A 27,282-nucleotide genomic window follows, 5' to 3' on the forward strand; every position below is an offset into this window, starting at 1 on the left:
CATTTGTTTATGGTATGTTGATTTTACAAACTTTTTAAGGATAAAACAATCTGAAAATATGAACCGACATTTAAGATCAAATTTACCCAGCATTCCTGTAAAAATTAACCATTATTTGGTTTGAATAAATAACCCAATAGATGGGTTAAAATTTACAACCCAACTTGCTGGGCTAGTTTAGCCCAACCCGTGTCTGTCCCAAATTTAAACAGCGGCCCAGCATTTTTTAGACTGTTGTTTTTATATAGTTTAAGATAAACACAGTTCAGGATCAGCCTTTTGCTCACATATATACAAAACCTCAGAAATCATCATCACCGACTGTTTCACTCTGACTTTGCATTAAACTTATTTGTCTCATGGTAGATGGACTTTCAGTTGCACGTCTGTTATCTTGCATTAGAGGGCGCAATCAGACTCATTAACAACATTTTTAACTTCTGACCAAAGCAGGGGGTTTCTGTTTTAAAGGAGTGCTCAGTACTTTGTCATCTTGGACATACAGTGACTATATATTCAAACAGTTTTTATAAGACCATGAGTTACTAATATAACTGGATGTCATGTTAGTGCTCAATATTTTAAACTCGTTTCAAAATTATAATGAATTTCTACGTTTTTAGCCTTATTCCAAAATGGATTAAATTAATTATTTACCTCAATTCAACAAACAATACCCCATAATGACAATGTGAAAGATGTTTTTTGAAATCTTTGCAAATTTATTAAAAATAAATAATGAAAAAATTCACATGTACATAAGTATTCACACCCTTTACCATGACACTCAAAATTGAGCTCAGGTGCATCCTGTTTCCACGGATCATCCTTGAGATGTTTCTACAACTTGATTGGAGTCCAGCTGTGGTAAATTCAGTTGATTGGACATGATCTGGAAAGACACACATCTGTCTATATAAGGTCCCACAGTTAACAGTGCATGTCAGAGCACAAACCAAGCCATGAGGTCCAAGGAATTGTCTGTAGAATTCCGAGACAGGATTGTATCGAGGCACAGATCTGGGGACGGGTACAGAAATATTTCTGCAGCATTGAAGGTCCCAATGAACACAGTGGCCTCCATCATCCATAAACAGAAGTTGTTTGGAACCACCAGGACTCTTCCTAGAGCTGGCCGCCCGGCCAAACTGAGCGATCGGGGGAGAAGGGCCTTAGTCAGGGAGGTGACCAAGAACCGATGGTCACTCTGACAGAGCTCCAGTGTTTCTCTGTGGAGAGAGGAGAACCTTCCAGAAGAACAACCATCTCTGCAGCACTCCACCAATCAGGCCTGTATGGTAGAGTGGCCAGACGGAAGCCACTCCTCAGTAAAAGGCACATGACAGCCCACCTGGAGTTTGCCAAAAGGCACCTGAAGGACTCTCAGACCACGAGAAACAAAATTCTCTGGTCTGATGAAACAAAGATTGAACTCTTCGGCCTGAATGGCAAGCGTCATGTCTGGAGGAAACCAGGCACCGCTCATCACCTGGCCAAGACCATCCCTACAGTGAAGCATGGTGGCTGCAGCATCATGCTGTGGGGATGTTTTTCAGTGGCAGGAACTGGGAGACTAGTCAGGATCAAGGAAAAGATGAATGCAACCATGTACAGAGACATCCTTGATGAAAACCTGCTCCAGATTGCTCTGGACCTCAGACTGGGGTGAAGGTTCATCTTCCAACAGGACAACGACCCTAAGAGCACAGCCAAGATAACAAAGGAGCGGCTACGGGACAACTCTGTGAATGTCCTTGAGTGGCCCAGCCAGAGCCCAGACTTGAACCCGATTGAACATCTCTGGAGAGATCTGAAAATGGCTGTGCACCGACGCTCCCCATCCAACCTGATGGAGCTTGAGAGGTCCTGCAAAGAAGAATAGGAGAAACTGCCCAAAAATAGGTGTGCCAAGCTTGTAGCATCATACACAAAAAGACTAGAGACTGTAATTGGTGCCAAAGGTGCTTCAACAAAGTATTGAGCAAAGGCTGTGAATACTTTTGTACATGGTCATTATGGGGTATTGTTTGTAGAATTTAGGAAAATAATTAATTTAATCCATTTTGGAATAAGGCTGTAACATACAAAATATGGAACAGTGAAGCGCTGTGAATACTTTCTGGAAGCAATGTATCTTTCTGTCTGTCTGTCTAATATATATATATAATCAGTGTCTGTCTATCTCTCCTCTAGTGGCCCTCATTTTGTAGGACAGTGAATATTTCTGTCGAAGGGGGCGGGCCAGATCTCACAGCTCAGTCTCAGGACTCGACCGGTTCACATTCCCGTCTCCGCGGGGCTTTGTTGTGCTGTATTCCTAGAACATTTTTTGGGATCTTCGGGAAATGGAAAATCGCGTTGTTCTCTTTTAATCGCGGTTGTTTGTATGTACTGATGGACTGACTGACAGCGGTGTATTGTGGACGGAGGGTCGGATCATCTGAGCCCGTTATTCCCGGAGAGAGAGAGAGAGAGAGAGAGACGCTTTGTTCGGGCAATAATAAAATCCCGAAATACGTTTACTATCAAAATGACCGACACAGAAAAGGAAAACAAATCTGATGAAGACTCAGAGTCTCTCGAGGAAGAGGAGGTTGACCCCAGGATTCAGGTAAACAGCAACAGAATCCATTTAAACCGAGTAATTCCGAGAATTCACATGCAAAGCGATTTAAACCGGATTAGGATTGAACCGGAAAGTTTTCGTTATTTTTATAAATATGAATGTGTTATATACAGGATATATGTATATGAACGTTTATTTTTCCTTTCAGACACCTACTGTTCGATATATCCTCGAACCGAGTAAGAAAGTTAATCTGGGCCATCAAAACTTGCTGGTTCAAATCAAATCAAGATCAAATCAAATCAATAATCCGTCCAGATAAGATTGTGTTTGGTCAGATTGATCTTCTGCTGTTGAGTTGATCAGGGAAACCCCTGTGTGACATCAGAATCAGAATCAGAATCAGAATCAGCTTTATTGCCAAGTATGCTTACACATACAAGGAATTTGTCTAGGTGACAGGAGCTTCCAGTCAACAACAATACAAACAATACCAAAAAAACAGCAGCAAGGCATAGGTAATTAAAAACAAAAAGAACACAAAATAAATAATTATACATATACGTACATAAACTCACCTTCATACATACCCACATACACACACGTAGTGCAAATCTAATACAATCTGTATATAAAGAACAAAAAACAGTATATTATGTACAGAGCAATGTAAGTAATGGCAGAAGTGGATAAGTTGGATAATATAATTTAAATTAAAATTAAACTGTGTATTGCACATAATTATTGCTCAATGGGGGTAATTTAACTGTTCATTAGATGGATGGCCTGAGGGAAAAAACTGTTCCTGTGTCTGACGGTTCTGGTGCTCAGTGCTCTGAAGCGCCGGCCAGAAGGCAACAGTTCAAAAAGGTAGTGGGCAGGGTGAGTGGGGTCCAGAGTGATTTTACCAGCCTTTTTCCTCACTCTGGAAGTGTATAGTTCTTGAAGGGAGGGCAGGGGGCAACCAATAATCCTCTCAGCAGACCGAACTGTCCTTTGTAGTCTTCTGATGTCTAATTTCGTGGCTGCACCAAACCAGACAGTTACTGAAGTGCAGAGGACAGACTCAATGACCGCTGAGTAGAACTGTTTCAGCAGCACTGGTGGCAGGTTGAATTTCCTCAGTTGGCGAAGGAAGTACAACCTCTGCTGGGCCTTTTTCACAATGGAGTCGATGTGTATCTCCCACTTCAGGTCCTGTGAGATGGTAGTGCCCAGGAACCTGAATGACTCCACTGCTGACACAGTGCTGTTTAGAATGGTGAGGGGGACAATGTTGGGGTGTTCCTCCTAAAGTCCACAATCATCTCCACTGTTTTGAGCGTGTTCAGCTCCAGGTTGTTTTGACTGCACCAGACAGCCAGCCGTTCAACCTCCTTTCTATACGCAGACTCATCATCATCTCGGATGAGGCCGATGACAGTGGTGTCGTCTGCAAACTTCAGGAGCTTGACAGAGTGGTCCTTGGTGGTGCAGTCATTGGTGTACAGGGAGAAGAGTAGTGGGAGAGCACACATCCCTGGGGGCACCAGTGCTGATGGTACAGGTGGTGGAAGTGAATTTTCCCTGCCTCACAAGCTGCTGCCTGTCCGTCAGAAAGCTGGTAATCCACTGACAGGTAGAGGTGGGAACAGGGAGTTGGTTTAACTTAGTCCGGAGTATATCTGGTATGATTGTGTTGAAAGCCGAGCTGAAGTCCACAAAAAGGATCAGTGACTGTTTTGAGTGTTTCATTGTTTCATTTGTATTGTAGAACCGCTTTCACGTCATAATTAGAATGCATTTTAAAATGTAATTGAAACAGTTAAACTCACGTGCGCTGCTTGAAACAGACAGTCTGAAAGGTTCCAATTAGAACATAAAATGTATTTAGGTGCCATATGAGAATTTTGAAATGTTTCATTAAAGGACTTAATTATACAAATATTTAAAATCAAAAGTGGTCCATTAAGCAACACTTTTAAATGTAAGAATTACAACAACAACAAAAAAAAGCAAAAAAAAAAAAAAAAAAAGCAAGTGGTATAGACAGATAGCACAAGCTCACCTTTCAAGCCAAACATTTAGCAAATTACATTTGTAGGTTCAAATTATAAAACAATAGTTCTAATGTTTAAATGGATACAAATTTGGATATAAGTTGATTAAAATACATCAAACAAAAATAGCCAAAATCCCAACACAGGGATTCAAGTTTAAGAACTTGAACTGATTTTTCATTCTCCACCCATCCTGGAAAATAAATTGATCAGTTAACAAAACCAACCAGCTTGAAACATCTGTGTGTCATTGGCGTGTAGCTAACATGGTTTTGTGTTACTTGTATAACACATTCCAGATGTTGTTTTATTCCTTGGATTGCAAAAGCCACTTACTGCAATCTTAAACTCCCCATGTCTCTCTTTATCACTATAGGGGGAGCTTGAGAAACTGAATCAGTCTACAGATAACATCAACAGATGGGAGACAGAACTGGAGGTAAGGCTGGCATGCTTGTTTTTGCTGGAGTGGTTGCAGGCGAAATTCCAAAGTGGAAATTGTCTCAGAGCTCTCCGCCCCTCCCCCCTTTCCTTTGCCATCCAATAGGAAGTGTCTTACGTGTGACTGACAACCTTTGCATAACTGTTGAGGCGGCAGAGGAAATCTCTATCAGAGCCTGGAATTCCTGTTTGGAAAGCCACGAGTTCTCAACGATTGCTAAAATTGAATAAAAAGATCTATTTCAATACTTTGTTTCAGTGGAGTTATGATTTAATGCTCTCATATAGCTCATGCATCATTGAAAACAAATGCTGTGAGTGTACCATGATGTGTCAGATGGTGAAACTATGGCATAATAGTTCTCTTTTTTTATGAAAAAACATATTACAAAAACCCCTGCTGTATTTTAACTGTATTTGGCTGATAAATGACCAGTGTGGAGCAGGAAGTGTCCTGTCTGAGGAAGTTTCGATCTCTCTGACATCTCTTTTGTCATTGAGGTCCTGTCTGGAAGGATGTACATGTCACTGTTTTTAAAATATGTGTCATATGTAACCAAACCCACCCGTCGACAGATTCATCACAGGGAGAACTAAATACAACATGCAATTCTGCCTCGCAACAAACAAGCTAGTTTCCTTCTGCTGAGGAAGAGTTTTCTGTCGGGATGTTAGTGTGTAGATTCCTGGTTAACTGTGTTACATGTTGAATTGAGTTTGCTGAAGCAGCGCTTTTCAGGGAGCAACAACAGAACGATTATTGAAGCATTTCTTAGTTGTGGAGTGAGCTTTATGACTCAGTTCGGCATCTGTCAGATCTTTATAGGTGACTTACATTGGTGTCTCTGCTCTTTAGGACTCCCGGCAGAAGTTTCGCGCTGTCCTCACGGAGGCCACTGTCAAGCTGGACGAACAGGTGAAGAAGATTGGGAAAGCCGTAGAAGACTCAAAACCGTACTGGGAGGCCAGACGTGAGGCCCGCCAGGTGAGCTTCGTTCCCAGCTATCAATTCGCAGTTTGTTTAATCATAGGTACATTGAGCAGAGATTATTCTCCATGACTGGATTTTAATTTGCATACTATCCATCATAAACAGTATGCAAGACTAGGATTAGTGCATTCCTAATCATACTAGGTTAAGAATAGTACGCCAAGGTGCCTAGAAGATATTATTTCCATAGGATTTGTTGTAGCATGCATCGATGCATACATTTCTTTAATTTCCTTATAGACAGCCCGATCTCAATTTTGCAAAACGAAATGACGTGCTTCATTCAACATTTGGCTGCAGTTTCCCAGAGAAATGTCCAGCAGGGGGTGGCAAAAGCAAGTGAAAGGGTGTCGTAATCAGACACATTTTTAAGGTGAATGTTAAATGGAGGTATTAATTAGCAAAACGCACCTAACACTTCAACCTAAACCTGACCGATAGTGTCCTAAAAGCAAATATGACATGAAAAGCAAATTTTCTGAAGCAACCACGTCATTTTGCGATGCTTCTACGACAGTTTCGTCTCAATGTGTCAACCTGCATGCTTGGTTGGGATCGAAGCATGCTTTTCCAAGTCCAAAGTCTAATACTGTAAGAGGTGAGCCGCCGCGAAAGTTAATGACACTGTAATAAGTGTGTAAATGTAGGTGAATCTGTAATACAGGTGAGCAATAGCGCAAAAAATACATTTATAATCAGCTGTTGTAGTCATGAGTTGTTGTAGTATCTCTAGTGTTCAGTACACCAGAAAACCGCAGCGAAACGTAAAACATAAAAGTAATTTTGCTAAAATGTAGTTATAGTCAAGTTCACTCTATGAGACTAGGTTGGCTATAGAAGCTCCTACAACATGTTTAAAGATCTTTAAGTTATGTATATTCCCATTTCCAGTGAAGAACATACTTTTAGTATGTACTGGAAGTATACCAATTGAGATGCGTCCACTGATTGTAAAATAGTTCCCAATGTTTCAATTTTCAAAAGTGTTCAAAATCAGTGTTAAACAAGTTTTGAGTCTTGAGACTCTATGTGAAGTGGGTAATGTACTGGTTTACCAGTCTTAAGATCATCAGTTTCCTGATATTATACATGAGTCTTTCCATGATGCCACTTCACATGGAATATTCTGGAATCTTGTCCTGGGAATGAACACATAGGAATGCATGTTTAGGCCCTCTTAAACTCTAAGAAATATGTCAGTTGGCCAACAGGAAAGGGCACTACATTACTAGAGTTATGCAATGATGGTTTGGCTGTTGCCATGGAGGCCTGTTGAACAGCAGGAAACAATTTATGGCCCAATGACCACTGTGTCAAGTTATTTATCTTTATATAACAATCTTACATTTGTAGAATAGAGCAAATGTGTGCTTTTCATCTAGTTCAAGTAAAACTGTATAGCATCACGTTGTATCCGTAGTAGAGTCAGTGGACCATGGTTTAGAGATGGATTCACAGTTTTACCATCATGGTAATGTGCAGTAAGCTGCAACGCAAACACTCATTTTTCTCAGAAAATGTATTTGAAGATTTATGTATTTCAATATAATAACAAAATTCCATCAAATTAAACCGTGAAATCTTTAATAAAATACTATAGAATAAAAAAAAGACATATTTTAAGCTTTAGTTAAACATTACACAATTCAATTCAGCTCATAACTTATTTGATATTTCATTTTCTGCTTTGTGGAGCAGGATTTTGGACCAATGAGACGTTACTGTGGGGAAATAGAAAGCAAATGACCAGTCGTGAAAGCAAAACGCCCTGTTTCTCATTATCCGAAAGAGATCATTTTTATCACTTTTTGCTTTGTCGCATCATATCAGGTTAGGAAACGGTGCAAAACACCTTTATAAAACATACTAGCATTGCTCCTTTTAAAGGGAAATCTCTAATAAATCATGTTTGCTTGACTGTTGTACTGCAGCGTGGGAGAACTGTGACACATATTGCAAAATAACACATTTTGTATTAGTTCAGTAGTCTCAAGTTCTCGGAGCAGTTGTTGATGAAGACACATTTGCCCCAGTTTAACTGCTCAATCACATGACCCCTTCCCACCCCCCTGAACACAGCATGTGCTGTTAGCCACTCTGAAATAAATGACCTGCATCCCGGCATACAGGCATGAGAGTAATTTGCTTGCAAACAGGCTTTGGCAATTTACATGGATGGAAAGAGCTTTAGAGAGTGGATGAAGTTGACTTGCTCCTAATGTGTGTATTTAAAATCCTCTTTCCTCAGGCGAGCAGAACGGTTACTTTTGCTCATACTGTTGAACAAACCCGGTCACCCCGAAACCAAAGTGCTGAACTTCTGTGCATAACTTGTCCTGCACCGTTGTGCTACAGACATAAATGATTCCTCAAATCATACGGCTTGTTGAGTACAGGTGTGCTCATACTTTTCAAATTGATCAGGCTTCGGATTTTCACCTGACTGATGATAAAACTAATGAAAAAGTCCCATAGACTTACATTAAAGGGGGGACGTGTGTGTGTGTGTGTGTGTGTGTGTGTGTGTGTGTGTGTGTGTGTGTGTGTAGAGCCCGTCTGGAGTGTTGTGTGTTGTAGTTGATTAGTCTGTCAGTTGTAAGGATGGATTTAAGGTCGCTGGTGCTTTCAGCCATGAAATTGTCCTTATTATCACCTTGTGACAGTAATAAATCAGCACATAACAGAGAGTTCACTCTTTCGGCTTTCTTAAACAGCAATAAAACAGCTTTTAATATCCAGGAAACGACTTTGGTGAGAATTTGTCTCAGCTTCTCAACTCAATTACAGCAGTAATGGTTGACCGATGTATCGGATCGGCACTGATAACCAGGGCTGGACTGGGAAGAGAAATCGGCCCAGGATTTTACATAGCAATTGACCCAAAGGTTGAGCGGGGGGTGTTTGCTGTCCTATTCTGCATATCGCGGTGCCATTTTATGGTCTGTTCTGCATAGCGCGATGGCTAATTTTAGCTTATTACAGCCCATTCTGTTTCTCCGGATTGCCAGTCCGCCCCTGATTGGCCCAAAAATGTGTCAGCCCACCGGGAAAATGCCCGGTATGCCAGATTAACAGTCCAGCCCTGCCGATAATAGATTTCTGGAACTATCGGTTATTGGCAAAAACCGCACCGATAGTTTTCCCCTGTTGTGTCCGGTGCTGGAGTGGCTGGGAAGGGTCCGCTGTCATTATACATATAATATATATATATTATAAAGTCATTCATTTGTTGACTAGATGCTGCATTAGTAGAGAACAGCAGTATGTTTGCCGACAAGGCTGAGAGGACGCTAACATTAAAGCTAACCTCAAGCAGTTACAACAATGTGACAAAAATACACACAACTCAATCAAATGTTTAAATGTCACGATTGTTCCCATCTATTACCATCTATTAGCATTCGTTTATATCCAGCTGGTCACGTTTACAACGCATTTGGCAGACGCTTTTATCCAAAGCGACTTACAGTGCACTTATTACAGGGACAATCCCCCCGGAGCAACCTGGAGTTAAGTGCCTTGCTCAAGGACAGAATGGTGGTGGTGGCTGTGGGGATCGAACCAGCAACCTTCTGATTACCAGTTGTGTGCTTTAGCCCCTACGCATCCACCACTCCACATTCTTGTTTATGCATTGGTTTGCCAGCTAAGTTGCATATTTAAAGCTAGTGACGTGAGAAAGCAAATGAATATCTTCATGCAGCCGAGAGAAGCGTATAAATCAGAAACGCATCTGATTACTATTACATGTTTTTATCCTCACTGTAATACGATGACTTCAGATCAATCACATTCATGCACTATAAAGGCTAGACACAGCGCTACAAACACAGTTTAACAGAAAGCAGGAGTCTCAAGATGCTTTTTAATTAGACACATTATATAAAAACAGCACTCCTGCACGAGATGCTGAATAAACAAAAACAAATGAAATAAAGTCGTTCGTCTAGTGTGTGTTTACATAGAAATACAAATAGATGGTTGCAAAAGCGTTCGGTGTGAACAGCCCCTTACAGATGGTGGAAGTCTTTGGCCATTACGTCTTGCTCGATTATAAGCGTTTCTCAGATTAATCAATGAGTTGTTTAAATGCTTTGTCAGGTAACATGTTCAACTTGGAAATGTGTGTCTCCAGATCCTCTTGTTCAGTTCCAGTCTGTTGTGTTCTGTCTGATTGAACAGCCCCTGACCTGTGCTCATAGTCTGAGCCGCTTCACCACCGAGTTCAGCCGGATACCACTGATATCTGTGAATATTGCTACTCTACATACAACTGTACTGAATACAAAACAATGTGGTGTTTCACTGTTATTATGAAGCTTGAGGATCAAGTGCAAGTGTAACACCATGTGAATGGTCTATTGAAGCATCTATTGTTTTTTGTAATAAAGTTTAGCACTAAGTTACTGTGTTATTTTTTTCATTCAGTATCAATTTTACAATCTAGTTAGATTAATCAGTTATCGGCAGGTACTGCCCAACTGTAGTATCTGTAAAATCCACTGTCAGTCGACCGCTAAACAGCAGTGTGGTGTAATAACGACAAATGCTAATAATTTAGTCCATATTTCACTTCCCTTAAAATGGTCATGACAAACACCCGGCAAAACTGAATATCATACAACTTTCAGTGCTGACATCAACGCATGAAAACTCATGCTCAATAATTCCTCTGTATTAGATATAACCTTTGCCGCAAGCGATTTCATAAGAGGTGCAGACAAAATCGACCGTAGCCAAAAGCCCCGACCGTAAATGACACATATTTGTGTCCGGGTGTTTTGTTGCATGTGTGTGTGTGAGATAAGATACATGAGATAAACTGGATTATTTGGTTAACAGTTGAAGTGATTTAGTCATTAGTGAGATGTGAGAAGCCGTCAGACACACACAGAAGATTAATTCAACCACTCATATTCCGAGTCTATTTTGGCACGCCGTAAAACAAATGTCAGATTAGTCATGGAGTGAGTATAGTGGCAACCAGAAACAGATGACCTCAGTGAATCTTTTAAACACACCTGGTAAAACCTGATTTGTTTAAGCATCTTGTGATCTTTACATTTACTTGTGATCATTGAGCAGAAGCAAAACTACTTACAAATGAAACCTTTAATCAAAATGTGGCTTTCCTTTTTGGAAAAAGACACTCAATCGGTGCTAATCAACATGTGTGGTGGTAGAGGCAAGTGTGTGTGCATTTATTTGTGCTAGTAATCAAATGAAAGCGGTTTGGTGTGACTGTCCTGTGGTCACCCCAGAAGACCAACACATGTCCTGTCTGTCAGTAGGTGAGACACGTGACAGTGGCAGTGACAAATGTCTCTCACAGTCAGAGCGCCAACACCCCCTAATCAGCCAATCAGAGCATGCCACACGCTAACACCTCCAGCTGCCAACCAGACAGACAGACAGACACACTCTGGCTGGTTGCTAGGGTGTTGTTAGGCAGAGAACTGGAGACTCAGAAATGACGACCACGATTTTCCACTTTTAGTCTTAAAGTTCATTGTGTCTTTATTTAACACGCCAGCACATGAGAGTGTGCTGCAGTGTGTGTGTGTGTGCGCTCTCACCTCGTTCAGCTGCTGTCACATCTGTGCTGTCCTGAGCGACACGTGAGCGCTGACATCAGCCGCCAATGAGACATGACATCACAATGTGAACGCTGACCCTGACAACCCTTCACAGCATGTGTGTGTGTGTGTGTGTGTGTGTGTGTGTGTGCTTATGTTGATTAGAGATGAGCAGGTTTCAGCAGGGCATGTTGGTCATATAAAAACAGTGTTGTGTTTATCTGTTAGAATCGCACAAAACACTACTAATACACTAAACACTCACTAATCATGGACAAATCCCTGTGCGGACCAACTGACCTTTCTCAACTTGACTGCTCAGATTTGAACTGCTGCAGTCAACAGTACAAGCAGAAGTGTCGTCTAGACAGAGATATCATTTTTATTGGCTGAAATGAACAACAAAGCAATCTACAATCAAATCACTGAAATGTCTGGTGCAAAACATCAACGTTAAAATCAACAAACTATCCTATGCAAATGAAGAACTGTTAAAGTTCAAAATGAAAATTCTCTCATCATTTACTCACCCTCATGCCATCCCAGAAATGTGTGAATTTTTCATCTACTAAACAAAATTTAAGATTTTTAGAAGAACATCTCAGCTCTGTAGGCCAGTGCAATGCAAATGAATGGGTGCCAAAATTTGGAAGCTCCAAAAATCACATAAATCAGCATAAAAGTAATCCATAAGACTCCAGTGGTTTAATCCATGTCTTCAGAAGAGATATGATAGGTGTGTGTGAGAAACAGATCAGTATTTAAGTCCTTTTTATACAATAAATTATCCTCCCTGCTCAGTCAATCTACACTTCTACTAACATTCCTCTTCTTGTTTTTAATTCACATTCTTCATGTATATCGCCCCCCTACTGGGCAGGGAGAAGGATTTCTAGCCTAAAATGACCTTAACAGATCAATATTTAAGTCTAAGTACACTTCGGGTGTCCGCATTAGGATCGCACAGCGCTTGAGCCTAGATTTTCTTGACCCGTGCACGTGGTCCTCGGCTGCGCGTGTAGCTAACGCATGCAGCGGCTATTGACTGTACTAAAAGAGTATCACAAAGAAGTTGTAACGGGTATGCGGCAAACCGTTCATATTCACTCGCGGTCAGAAGAGTATACTCGCAAAGGCAACATGGTCGACCAGGCGTGAGCCGATCCGAAACATGTAAAATCAAAGTATGCCTGGGCCTTTACATACCTACAACTATCTTATCACATCTGAAGACATGGATTAAAACACTGGAGTCGTATGGATTACTTATATGATGCCTTTATGTGCTTTTTGGAGCGTCAACATTTTGGCACCCATTCAGAGCTGAAATATTCTTCTAAAAATCTTAATTTGTGTTCTGCTGAAGAAAGAAAGTCATACACATCTGGGATGGCATGAGGGTGAGTAAATAATGAGAGAATTTTCATTTTTGGGTGAACTATCCCTTTAACTGGACTTTGAAATATTTGAATAATTGTAAAAGCATACTCCCATATTACTACTATTTCTGCAGCATGTAGTGTGTATACTGCGCACACATTTACGTATGCATTAATTACCTTGCTTTCGTAAATTGCTGCAAATTGTTTCTTAGATTAAGGGGTGACACAACTTACCCCACTCCTTCCTACAACTCATAATATGCGCATTTTCTATATGCAAGAAATACTCTTTTAACCCTACATTTAACATTCCCAGTGTTATTAATGGACCAGAAGTGATACCGGCCGCAATTTTTATCTTTTTCAATATTTCGACTCAATGTTTGAACCGACTGCCAAAAGTGAAGACATTTTTACATAAAATTGGATTTAAAATGCAAAATAACAGTTCTTATTTCTGCAATGATTACTGAATTATATATTGTGACATGCCGAAGTCATGTGACAACATTAGTTATGTTTCTATCCAAGCTGGAAATGTAATTAATGCAAAAAAATCGGAATATCGCAGAAAAATATACAAATAAAGTAGCATTTCCATCCCATGTGTTTAAGAGAACAAAATCATAAATTCTGGGTAATTTTATTATACGTTATATATAAAAATATTTTTTTAATATGCTTTTTTTTAAATATATTTTCTATATTTGTTTTCCAGAGTTGCTATTTTTGCTTTGCACTACACGGCCTTCATAGAAGCAGAAACGTTTGAAAGTAAATTTCAAATGAATTATTTAATTACAGGAATGCTTGGCACACACTAAAGACTTCCATCTAGAGAAATCCTGGAATAGAGATATGAGAGAGAGAGCTGGGATTGCGGAAAACATGGAGCATCCTCAGGAAAGAGCTGGACAGTTTACACTCTGTGTGGATGGGAAAACAGACGTCTTTGTCTTATTTTGGAATGTTACTGGCCTTGTTAATGGATGCTGGAATTCTTCGCTGTCTTTTGTGTATGAAAGGCCGATGTGTATGTCTTGATGGACATTTTATTTTAACCCGTAAATAAAGGGTCTTCCTGTTGCGATCGTGCTAAAAACAGCAGCCTGGGGAAGTTATTAGAGATTATTTAGAGGCAATGAAGTAACCACAAGCAAACCACTTCCACATTTAAAGTGAGTGCTATTTAAAGGAATAGTTCACCTACAGTTATAATGAATAAGACATCCTTTCTGAGGGGAAATTGTCTTAAAAAACAAAAACAAAAAAACCCCAGCATGGTTCATTTTCCAGCCTTTAAAGGAGAGTTATTCTGTTTGTAGAACGGCTGGTTTCCTCCGTGTCTTCAAGTGAAGAACTTACTCGACAGTCAAAGTGTGAGGCGAGAAACTGGGTCACTGTGTTTAGTAGGTCACAGTGAGTTTAGGGCGCATCGAGGCGATTCTGCATCTTCAGCTGATGTGATTAAATGTTAACCGAACATGATTTCACTGCAGAGTGAACGCTACTCATGAAATATCCATCTGCCTCGTGTCTGGCGCTTCTGGACGGATTCGAAATAGGTCAGAAAAGCGGAGAAAATCACACATTTGGACTGTGACCGGGCTGTGTGCATAAAGCATTACCAAAATAAAAATGGACAAATAAGCTATCAGAACAAAATATGGTGTACGTCCTCTCTCTTGCTCACCTCAAAAGACTGCTGTGACTTCAGGCTGACTTTAAAGGAATATACGGGTCAAGTTCAATCGACAGCATATGTGGCGTAATGTTGATTATCACAAAATTATTTTAGACTCGTCCCTCCTTTTCTTTAAAAACAAAAGGCTAAAATCTCTGTTACAGTGAGGCACTTACAATGGACAGGAAGTGAGACCCTTCACTGACATAACTGTAATCTGTCATGACAGTGTTTACTAACTCTGACCTTATGAGCAAAAGTGTCATCAGAAACATCAGTGTTGGGAAGACACTTTATATTTGCATGTCGCTTGGCAAACAGTTTCAAAGTGGTTAAACTGGAGTCAAGTTACCGTTTTTAGCTCAGTTACCCCTTCATATTTACATTACATTTATGCATTTGGCAGATGCTTTTATCCAAAGCGACTTACAGTGCACTTATTACAGGGACAATCCCCCCGGAGCAACCTGGAGTTAAGTGCCTTGCTCAAGGACACAATGGTGGTGGCCATGGGGTTCAAACCTGCGACCTTCTGATTAACAGCCCTGTGCTTTAGCCACTACGCCACCACCATTCATTTTAGACCACTAGGCTGCACCATCCCTCATTGGGTGACCATCTCTGTAGGGTCCCTCAGTAGGCTGTACTGGCTCTGGACGGGTCTTTATGAGTGCAGACTATCACGAGTAATGTAACAACAGTGTCGGCTTTAGGCCTGTATTTGCTCCAGTCCGGCTAGACACTACAGCTCTTTATGATTCAGCAGCTCGGTCAAAAACACACTATTTTGAGGGGTGACGCTCAACGACCTGTTAGAAAAGTTTCTTCATCCATCATCATATTGTAGGCTGCTATAGGAAGCTAAATTGTTATTTTTAGCATTCTGTGGTTATGTGGTGTATAATGCTCATCTCAGCTAATAATGAAACACAAGGGTGCTGTTCAGTGTGGATGTTGATTAGATGAGTAGTCAATAGGGTTTTTTGTGTTTCTCAAACCTCAATATGTATTCAAAAGTCACTTAGTGCACGATCTGTTGACAAGGCTGTTATGGGGTGACACAAGGTTAATCATCGAAGTCAGGGATGGATTATGACATGCAAATGGGGGGTTGTTTTGCCCAAAAGGTGTTGACTTGGGGGTGGGGTCATTTTCATTGTTGATGTTGTTTTTCGAGGTGGGGATAGCCAAACTGGATCACGTAACCTTAAAGCCCAGGGCACTGGCCCCATTGGACTTGTCAGTAATCCATCCCTGTTCAAAGCAGGCATGGTATTGTCCATTGATGGCCTGGTCAATATATCTGTCTATCATAAGTGTTGGTTTTCTGTTCAGTAGACCAGAGATCAATGCACCAGTGTTAGCAGTGTGCCCACGCTGACATGCCTTCTCAAATTTGCGACAGCAGCGTGGTAAATGGAGCTATTGTTTGGTGCAGTACATTGTTTCAGCATTGGCCAGTTTTAGACAATGGTCAGAAAGGTCATTTGTGTACACATTTGAGTTGACGCATTGCCTTACGTGCTAGATACTGTGAGGGCAAGTCACGAACTCGAGAAACCAAGTGTGCTCTGATGATACATGCAAGTGTGCCCTTCATCTAACAGATAGAAAGCAACGTCTGAGTTGATGACTCAACTGGTGTTGTGTATAAAATCTCTCTCTCCTCACCGGTCCACTTCTGTTAGCTCTTCACATGGGTGTTAGATGGAGGGTTGGACAGTGTATCCATTTATTCATCAATACCATTGGCAACACAGAGAAAGACAGAACGAGATAGATAGATAGATTCCATCCTGGCAAATCAATAAAATGGCTGTTTGTTGGTTCAGTGGATATTAATGTTAAATCCTTCATGGATTTAAAGTAATCTTCTTTCTGCTCAGACTGAGATCTTGTGAGTGTCTGAAGATACAGATATGACAGAGAGAGAGAGAGAGAGAGAGAGAGAGAGAGACCTATATTAAATATACATTGGCTCCTTGCCTCAAACTGTATCAGTTTACTTTATGAATTCTTTAGCAGAATATAGATGTAAATAATGCAAGAGGGATCTCCTCTAAATACAGTATGCAACTCATCCTGCAGAAAGAGAGATAGAGAGACTGCAGTGGTCATGTGACCCATGCATGCTAATCTGGCTAATCTGGCAACAATGGTGTTGTCATTGGAACTGTGCGCCATTTCAAACAAGAGGGAGGAATTGAGCATTTATAGTCATTGATGTTAGATTATGGAGAGTGATGTTCACTCCATAAAAGTACATTAAGTAGGTCAAACATCAATTACATACATGTTGTATTAACAAACATCACATTGTAATTACGAACTCTCAAGTTCCCAGGAAGACTAGAAGGCATTGTATTATTTGGTTCTGAACCTCGGTATGTTTTAAACCATCAACAAGAGTACCACCAACTGGTACTGCCAACTGTTCTGATTTAGCCAGGACGTCACATATTTTGGCCATCCGACCCATGCCTGTCAATGGCGAAAGGCTGTTTTGAAGCTCTCAAAATCCTCAAGCATCACGTATTTGCATGCCGAAAAGTGATAACCCTGTAAATAGTTGCAAACTGTAGCTGGAGAAGACGTCCAAACAGAGGGGGGGGGTTATTCATATTTTTGTCTTTTTGGTTTAACTACCAAAGTTTAACATGCACACACTTGCATCTGTCAATCTCAGAGATGTTGCAAGACATGGAAAGAATGTGATTTGCTTGCCGAAGGCAACTTCTGCAAAGCTAAGCAGCGATGAGAAATGCATTTCACTATAACTGGCAAATTGCAGTACTTCATAAATAGCAGTTCACTTCTGCAAATTAAGATGGATTGCTTTCATACGGCTGTGAACTGTACTGAATGGAGTCCACATTGGAGAAACTGTCTTAATCATCTTCCGTTTTCTTCTCTCAGGCTCAGATAGCGGCACAAAGAGCCACACAGGAGTACCAGAGGGCCATTGAGATCCTCAGAGCAGCGAAAGAAACCATCGCGCTGGCTGAAGAACGTCTCCTGGAGGAGGACAGCAGACAGTTCGACTCGGCCTGGCAAGAGATGCTCAACCATGCCACCCAGAGGGTGAGACACACAACAACAGACCAAATAAAACTGACCGTAGCTATGCTACAGATACGTTGATTCAGTTGTAGACGACAGTTTATCATTTTAAAGGGAACTCGTCTGTGCTGAGATCTTGATTTTGGCTGACTTGCTCTGATTGGCTCTTCTAGGTGATGGAGGCGGAGCAAAGTAGAACACGAAGTGAAACCGATCACAGGGAAACGGCGGCCAAATACAATGCCGCCATTAGCCACATGAGACAACTGGAGAAAAAGCTCAAACGCACTATCAACAAGTCCAGGTGAGCGTTGAGTCAATCAATCAATCAATCAATCAATCAAGCACACATTAAATGTGAACCTCAAGAATCCAGAGTGCACTCCATTATGCTGATAACTAAAAAAAAATCTGTTTATTTATAAACATCAGACAACAGAAGAAAAGCATGAGATTTCAAATAATCGGGTTATTCTTTGCCTTTGATGTCAAAACGTAAAGTCATGCACACTGGCTGGGTTCCAGTGAGGCATTACAATGGAAGTCAATGGGGCCAATCCATAAACGTGAAAGTACTCACTGTTTCAAAAGTATTGCTACAAGACATAAAAAATGTGTCTGTAAACATGATTGTAGTGTGACAAAATCACATACTTTTCCGTGCAATTATATCCAGTTTTTTTTACGTTGTTGCCATGACAACGTAACAGTGTAAACCCTTAAACAACCATAAAAACAACTATTTTAACAACTTTACAGCTCAATTTATGCCGAAGTTGTAACAGAAGAAATCATGTAAGTTCTTATTAAATTATAAGCTCCACATTTATGCCCAAAAATTGGCCCTATTCACTTCCATTATAAGTGAACACACGTTGATGCGTTAGTGCAGCGGTAGGAAACCTCAGTACTCAAGGGGCGATAGTTACCTTCAAATGTCCGTGCCATTAAACTAGATGTGTTTTTATACAGGCAGCTAGCTATAATGTGCCAAGAGTTTAAAAACAGTGAAATAATTTGCTCAGGAAGTGTTTAAAGGAATATTCCGGGTTCAATACAAGTTGAGCTCAATCGACAGCATTTGACACATAATGTTGATTACCACAAAAATGTATTTTGACTCATCCGCCCATTTCTTTAAAAACAAAGTAGTAGCAAAAATTGAGGTTACATTGAGGCACTTATAATGGAAGTGAAATTTAAAGCTTATAATTTTATGAAAGCACTTACATTAATTATTCTGTTAAAACTCATGTATTATTAGAGCTGTTGTTTCAATTGACATTGACAGTCATTTTAGGGTTCATCATGTAAATGTAGTTGTACAATTGGATATAACTTTACACAGAAAAGGTTAGCAAGTGATTTTATGACACAAAAATTCACACACATACACACATATTGTTTATGTCTTGTGGCTGTACTTCTGAAATAGTGAGTATTTTACATTTACAGATTGGCCCCATTGACTTCCATTGTAAGTGTCTCACTGGAACCCAAATTTTAGCTTTTTTTTAAAGAAAAGGTGGGACGAGACGAAACACATTTTTGTGGTAATCAATATTATGCACATGTAACCGGTCCGATCGGGATACGAACTGGCATCTCTGGCATGGGAGAAGGGCGCGCGCGCTAACAAGGAGGTTAAAGGCTACAGCCCCTAGCATCTGTCGCTAGTGCGCCTCTTGAGGCCAGGAGAGTGAGGTTTACACACTGCACAGCTATCTACCATTACACACCCCCCCTAAACCTCACTCCCATCCGGGTCACGGCACCACTGTAACCGGTCCTACTCAACCTGCTCCGATCGTGATTCGAACCGGCATCTCTGGCATGGGAGGGAGGCGCCCTAACAAGAAGGTTAAAGGCTACAGCCCCTAGCATCTGTCGCTAGTGCACCTCTTGAGGCCAGGAGAGTGAGGTTTACACACTGCACAGATACCTACCATTGCACACCCCCCCCTAAACCTCACTCCCATCCAGGTCACGGCACCACTGTAACCGGTCCTACTCAACCTGCTCTGATCGGGATTCTAATCGGCATCTCTGGCATGTGAGGCCGGTGCGCTAACAAGGAGGCTAAAGCCCCTAGCATCTGTCGCTAGTGCACCTCTTGAGGCCAGGAGAGTGAGGTTTACACACTGCACAGATACCTACCATTACACCCCCCAAAACCTCACTCCCATCCGGGTCACGGCACCACTGTAGAGATACCTACCGTTACACACAAATGCTGTCGGCTGAGCTTAACTTGTATTGATCCCAGAATATTCTTTTAAATTGTTGGCAGACCGTGACAGTAGTTGAACTGACATAGATAACTGGCCTTTAAAAAAAAAAGGTTTACGCAAAAGGCTTGTGGTGTGTTCTCGCGTGTTATAATTTGTCTGTGAAACGTTTAAGATTGCAACAACACACAAAATCGAGCTTGCAGAACTAGAAGCGTCTGCGTTCATGTACTTGCATAGAGTACGTTTCAGGCCTCAGTGAAGTTTAATTTTGTGTTACCAATTTTGCATCTAAATATTGTTACGGTCGACATACACAGACAAAATGGGAAAAAGATTGCTAAAACACTTATATTCTGTAGGACCTATTTTGTATTTACATTACATCAGATGCAATGCATCTCAAACATGAGAACATTCTGGAATAAAAGTATTTTTCAAGAAAGCCAGCTACAATTTTCCTCTCAAATGGAAAGAATGTAGGACCAAAGATTGCTCACTGGAGTTGTCTAGGAGAGAGAAATTTATTTTTGTTTTCTGCCCCACACTGGGCCCCAGCTCTGTGTCAGTGGGGTTGTGTATGTAATGTAGTTCAATGTGAGGCGCCTCTAATGTGTTCCAGATGTATTTCTGCTCGTGGAATGTGCACAAGCCAATGTTACTCCACCAGAGCTTGCATTGAGATTCTTGTAGTGTTACATTGTCTCAAATCTGTCTCTCTCTCTCTCTCCCTCTGTAGGCCATACTTTGAATTGAAGGCAAAATATTATCTACAGCTCGAGGTATGCCCATATTTACTTTGTGCTATAGTTTTAATTTCACAAACATTTTAAACTCTTTATTTCTTAAGTTTAATCTCACAAAAAGTTTCAAAAATGTATAAGCATATTTTTTAAATTATTTGATGAAATTAATAATTATTTTCATGAAAATAAAACATATTTCCTTAAATAATAATGTATGTTATCTAGATATAACAATAAAATTATTAAACTTTTATTAAGGCTTCATTTTTGTAATGCAAAAATAATTTCAAATTTAGATTTTTGGGAGAAATGTGACTTTTGTGAGTTGCACCTAACAGTCAGCGATTCAACCAACTCGTTTTATATTTACAAAAACAGTACCATGTTTTTGGGACAATACTTTTATGGTAATACCATGAAGTATCTTTAATAATCACGTCAATATCATGGTATATATAAATGGTAATCATACCTTAGCATGCTATACAGTATAATAAATGGTAAATGGTCTGCACTTATATAGCGCCTTTTTAACCTTTGCGGTATTCAAAGCGCTTTACACTGACTCATTCACCCATTCATACACCAATGATGGCAGAGCTGCCATGCAATGCGCTAGCCTGCCATTGGGAGCAACTTGTGGTTCAGTGTCTTGCCCAAGGACACTTCGGCATGTGGAGTCATGTGGGCCGGGAATCGAACCGCCAACCCTGCGATAAGTGGCCGACCCGCTCTACCAACTGAGCCACTGCCCTCAGACAAATTGACAAACATACAAGACTGTGAAGGAATGAACTACAATCCCATGAAGCATTGCGGATGATGTAATATAGGAATATATAAAACCATTGGCTTTAAGTTGTTCGTTATAAGTATAGAAACAATATATTTAGCATTTATTCCAGAATATTCCTAAACATACAAATATACAAGTAGTTTAAAGGGCCATTCACAGTGCGTCAATGGAGTGGCCGGTCGCTCCTGGGCACGTTTCGAGGGCTTCGTTGGCCGCAGTTCTCTGATTGGTGAAGCTTTCTCTTCGGGATTATGGGTAATGTAGTTGTTTACCAGGAATTCCGCTATCAAATACGATTTTAAACAATAAAGTTTAAATAACACAGACTGATGTCTTCAACAGAAGCATCTACTTTAGCATCTATGAAAAACCTCGGAGCTCATGGCAGGTCTGTCTTTAAAGGTTTATAAGATATAGTTGAAAATAAATGAGTCTATGGAAATAATTCATGGGATTTTTACTTCCAGAATCAGACTGTTGCGCTCGATGGTTTATTACCTAAGAGCAGAAACAGCAGCGTTTGGGTGTTTAGTAATGTGAGAATATTCTCTGTACAAACATAAGCTAACAAGCTTTGATCTGGTTTTGATAATAAATATATTTGTGCCTGTTCTCCACTTTTCCTTGTCCTCCTTCTCCCCCGCAGCAACTGAAGAGACGGGTGGACGAGCGGCAGGCTAAACTCACCCAGGCCAAAGCGGAGTACCGGACCGCCCTGCGGAACCTGGAGACCATCTCAAATGAGATCCACGCACGCCGGCGACACTCTGCTATGGGGCCCCGGGGCCGAGGGGTGGGGGCCGAAGATGACGGAGCCGCCACGGATGATATTACCAACTTCAAAATGGAGTCCGATGGCATATCTAGTGAGTGAGAAACGGGGTCAGAAATAAGGGGGAAATGCTACCAAAAATTACCAATTTTTTAATGTAGGGGCAAAAAATGCCCTCGTAAGTAAATCTTTCATTTTTTTATTTGTATCATCTTATATAGGTCTTAAAGGAATATTCCAGGTTCAATACAAGTTAAGTTTAATCTACAACATTAGTGGTAAACAACATTATGTTCGACTCGCCCCTTCTTTTCTTTAACCCTTATTATTATTATTATTATTATTATTATTATTATTATTATTTTCGGTCATTTTTGACTGAAATCAATTTTGCTTTAAGTTTCCTTTATCTGGCAGGTAATAAACTTGGTGACTATTTGTTCATTTGATATCCAAACACACAAAGAAATTGGAGTTGATTGCATCAGCCTAAGGGTAGAGGAAAAAAGTTACAAAAAAATGTTTTTTCATTTATTATATTAAATCTAAAAATCAGCCACAATGCAGAACACACACATGCACCAAAATGAATTGGTGAGACCATAAAACGCGCACACACACACACACCTTGTTACAACCAGGGATTGTTTGCTATTCTACTCATTTCAGGTATACTGACAAAAATAACCTCTAACAAATCAAATTAAATGCTAAACTTTGACAAAAGTAGTCTTTGATCATGTTTAAATATACTGTATATCTAAAACAGAACTTGACAAAATCTTCTCTTCAACCAGGGACAAATCAGGAGCTCTCTGCTGCCATCTAGTGTTTATACTTGTAATTGCATCTGTTTGATTTGAGACTTTTTTTTTTCCATTTATAATTAAATAGGTATAATAGGTTTATAATTTTTGAGGATTGGTTCAGTAAAGAATAAATAAAAAAAAGTAGATTTTCAAGCTCAAGGTCATATAGGTAAATAAATTAGTAAATAAAAATGAATAATAAGGTCTAAATACCCAAAATCCCACCCACAATGCACAACTTTAGTGCTTTTACACGATTTGATTTAGAGTTGATAAATGTTCTTTCATAACAATTAAAACAATTACAAGTGTATTATCTCCGGTCACGTTTGACCAGGAACAACTGGAACATGATTTAATGATGAACTGTGCATAAGGGTTTTTAATTTTGGAGGGTGAACAAAAAAAAAAGTGAACAAAAAAGCACTAACATTAACTCTTCTGTTAAAAGGAATGTATTATTTGATAATCATCTTCTAAAACAGCAATTATTTCTAGTCTACATTCGACTAACAATATTCACACTGCACAAGTGTACATAGTTAACACTATGTTTGCATTCTGTGTTTTTGTTTCAGTGATATCCGTGAACTTTGAAGAGGAGAACTGTACCGGCACGCCAGAGGACGACCCTGAGACACAGTCCACCTGCAGTATGAGCTCCACCTCTGCTCCTCTGGACCTGTCCTGCACGTACCCCTCGTCTTCTGTCCCGTATCCTCTCCTGTCATCCTCCTGCACTTACCCTTCACCCTCCTCCTCTTCTCCGCTCTCTGCCGGCCCTGATCTGTTGCAGCTGCCGGGCTCCGGGTCTCTGGAGGGGTTGGAGCAGGTGTCTCCTGTGCTCGGCCCTCGCAGTGAGTGCAGCGGGGCGTCGTCACCAGACTGTGAACAGGAAAGAGGTGAGAGCCAACGGATGCAACCTTGAACAATGATGACAAGTAGAACTGACCGTACTGAACGATTAAACGTGGGTGCACAACCACACATGCAATATGATCCAGAGTCTGAGTGACATCAATGAAATATGAGATGTGCTGGAAATGCTCACGACAAACCTTCTGTGATGCATGTACATCCACTGTTGGACTTTGCTAATATACAAAACCATTTTTTTTTAACAAAACTTGACTTTCCACAGTGCTAAAAGTGCCCAAACTTGAAGAAACACCCATATATTTGTATGCAAATTTCAACAAATTCAAAAACAGTAATTGTGTTAACTACGTAAATATAATGAGACCATATAATCGCAGTTAGTGACTCACGTCAAAGCTTAAAAAAGCACCCAAATATGTCATAAAACGTATCCGAGCTACTTGTGCATCATATTCCAAGTCTTCTGAAGGCATATGATCACTTTGCATGATGAACAGATTGAAATGCATGACATTGTTTACCCTTAAAGTCAAATGACATCATGAGTCATGTGTGTTTGTGTGCAGGTGAGAGGGCAGATGGGGCAGAAGTTAAACCTGGCAGTACAAACAGTGTCAGCGTTCAGAAAAGCTCGCTCCTGGAGAAAAGTCTGTGCAGCTTATCGCTCCAAACCGCAGACGACAACGAAACAGACACTCACCCTTTCACTGTGACCTCCAACACACCAGCAGTGCTGCTCTTAAACGGTGTTTAATATCTAGAACATCCAGCTGTCCCAGCACAGGAGCCACGTCCTTTCAAAGGAACCATTATGATTTATGTGACCTTTTATCATCTCAGTGTTATGGAGATTGTCTCATCTCAGACTGGTTTTAACCCAGAAAACTGTGAAACAGTGTTATAAATGTTAGGAAAACATCAGCTATGAAGTGAACTGGTTCGTCACTGAGTGGATGTTTCTCACGTTCTTCCTATCTGTGTGTCTCATGTCTTATATTGCATTAAGGTGGTGTCTCTACAAGGTCTGTAATACCTGGAGAAAGATATGATATCTCAGTGCATATTGAAATGTACAGTATAGTTTGCTTGCAAACAAACAAAACAAAAAAATGGTCCGAATAAACAAATGTGTTTCAGTTGCAGTCAATGGAGGAATGTGTGTTTTGGAAACAGATAGTGTAGTTAAGGCATCTACCAGTCTGCATTGTGATGATGATGATGATGTTCCTCATCACAGATGTTCTCAGCTTGGTCTCATGTTAATTACGTGACCGTAGCAAGATCATATTGTGTTGTTCATTACAGGTATCGTGGCAGCTCTGAGGTGAAATGTCCACTGTGTGGCGCTAAAAGAGAGTTAAATTATCCAGTTTTAAATCAACAAAACCGACCTCCTTACCCTAAAGCTTAAACCAAAACCTGACCTATAGTGTCATTAAAAGCAAATGTGAGAAGAAAAACCCAAATCACTCCATTTTCTGATGCATCTATTGGCACTTTCCCACGGCACGTTACGGTTTGACTCGACTCAACTCTGCTCGCTTTACTTTTCTGAGCTTGCATTTCCACTGCAGTTTAGTGTCCCTCAACGTGGGTGGGATTATAGGCTGATCGTCATAGTTACGCCGCCTCTACTGCCGTGACATCATCTTAAACATGTCACAAACTGACCAAAACAATAACACGAGCGCTAGCTGTTAGCTACTAGCTCATTGTGCTGCATAAAGCAGTTGTTGCATGGGGATTTTACACAAGTGTAACAGTTAAATTGGTCTGGTTGTTTTAGAAGCTTCCAGTAGCTGCTCAACTAAATAAAGTGAAGCTTTCAAGCAGAGTATCGAGTTAACGTAACAAAACGTACCATCCTCCATCGTGGATCCAGTCCAGGGCACTCTCCCTCCCATTGCTCGCCGGTTTAGATAGCGTCCATTTGGTCGAACCACTTCCACTTTTCCTAGATGGTTCTGTAGTTACGTACGTTTTTTATCTTCTCCCTACACTGTTGGTCGGTCCGGTGGCAGCCGTGTGCGGCCAACAGCTGAGACACTTCCTGAGAGACTTTATTGTTTCGCTCATCGCTAACGAGTGGACCGTCTGCGCCTCGTTTATTGACCATGCCGTGGTTTTGGGCACAGCCATTTCTTTTTCACAATTCAAAAATGGCGTGAACAAATTATACGGTTTATAACTTCAAAACTAGCGGGTTGATGTCACGTGATGGAAATCCAGTGACTCTGGTAGTGACGATTCTCCCTGACCAATCAGTGATCTGCAGGATTTTGACGTCACATTTAGTATCGGCTCGGCTCGCTTGGAACCTCGACTGAGGTGGTACTAAAAAAAGTATCCGGTACCAGCTACTATCCACAGTGGAAAACCCCAAAAAAGCGAGCAGAGTCGAGTCGTACCGTGCAGTGGAAAAGCCCCATATGACTCTTCCAACTATGGCTCTTCTGGACTCGTACCCCAGTCATTTACATCGCAAGTGCAACGCTCCAGCAGTTGAGCTACCGTGCAATTTGATTGCACCTGATGAAGCTTGTAAATGTAGTTAGTTATGTAATGCAAGTGTTCAAATGAGTCATGCACTACATTAAACGTGCTTAGATATCATTGTGTGAGGAACAGGACGAAAAGTAAGCGTTTATGAACTGATAATCTGCCGCTTAACTCGTGATGTGTATGAAAGTGAATAAAAGTCATTGTTGTTGTTGCGCCTCTAGTGTTCATTTCACCAGGAATCTGCTGCGATATGTAAAATGAGCCACTTGGAAACCATTTTACAACAATGTAGGTGTAGTTACGCGATTCTACAAGACTCCATGTTGATTTCACTCTTTGTTTTTGCACTCCACTGGTTATAACGTTAAGAGGGACTTGCTATATATTTATACTCAATGTTTGTCTCGTTATCATGATGTCTTTTCACAACTCAAAAGTTCTTATTTGTGTAATAAACAGATGCTCATAGCATGAATCATTTTCCACTGTTTTGATTTCACAGTCAGACGTCTTTATTCCAAAACAAAGAGCTGGAGCATTAATCTTGTGGTGTTGGGCACCAGTCAAGTCAAGTCCTTTTCCTTAAACAGTTGACATAGTTTCTGGTGCATAAAGAGTAATTGCTCTTCTTAGATAGCACTTTTGTATCACATATGTATGTGTCTAGTATATTTTACTGTATTATCTGTAAGGATGATCCATTTACAACAATGTACAGTGTACAAGAGCATACAACATGAGATTCTGTAAACAAAATGTAAGACACTCGATCAAGCATTTCGAGCGTGCAACTAAATATAAACTGTGATTT

At 40.5% G+C, this 27,282-nt stretch overlaps 1 protein-coding gene across 1 annotated transcript; it reads left to right on the plus strand.

The window, feature by feature from the left end:
- Positions 1–2,253: 2,253 nt before the first annotated feature.
- Positions 2,254–27,160, plus strand: LOC127650427 (SH3 domain-binding protein 5-like). Its single transcript, XM_052135869.1, has 9 exons — positions 2,254–2,611; positions 4,982–5,044; positions 5,903–6,031; positions 17,596–17,760; positions 17,913–18,043; positions 20,707–20,749; positions 22,156–22,375; positions 23,669–23,992; positions 24,536–27,160. Exons 1-9 carry the CDS (start codon positions 2,531–2,533, stop codon positions 24,721–24,723), a joined length of 1,344 nt encoding a protein of 447 aa, XP_051991829.1. The 5' UTR covers positions 2,254–2,530; the 3' UTR covers positions 24,724–27,160.
- The last annotated feature ends 122 nt before the right edge of the window (positions 27,161–27,282 follow it).

The sequence above is a fragment of the Xyrauchen texanus genome, chromosome 10, assembly GCF_025860055.1.
Source record: "Xyrauchen texanus isolate HMW12.3.18 chromosome 10, RBS_HiC_50CHRs, whole genome shotgun sequence".
In the NCBI taxonomy this organism is placed as follows: domain Eukaryota; kingdom Metazoa; phylum Chordata; class Actinopteri; order Cypriniformes; family Catostomidae; genus Xyrauchen; species Xyrauchen texanus.

Excerpts from the sequence above, each read along its gene's own strand:
- LOC127650427 (XM_052135869.1), top strand. The coding sequence starts at position 2,531 with ATGACCGACACAGAAAAGGAAAACAAATCTGATGAAGACTCAGAGTCT. Across the intron at positions 18,044-20,706 it reads CGCACTATCAACAAGTCCAG|GCCATACTTTGAATTGAAGG; the intron begins GTGAGCGTTGAG and ends CTCCCTCTGTAG. Across the intron at positions 23,993-24,535 it reads AGACTGTGAACAGGAAAGAG|GTGAGAGGGCAGATGGGGCA; the intron begins GTGAGAGCCAAC and ends GTTTGTGTGCAG.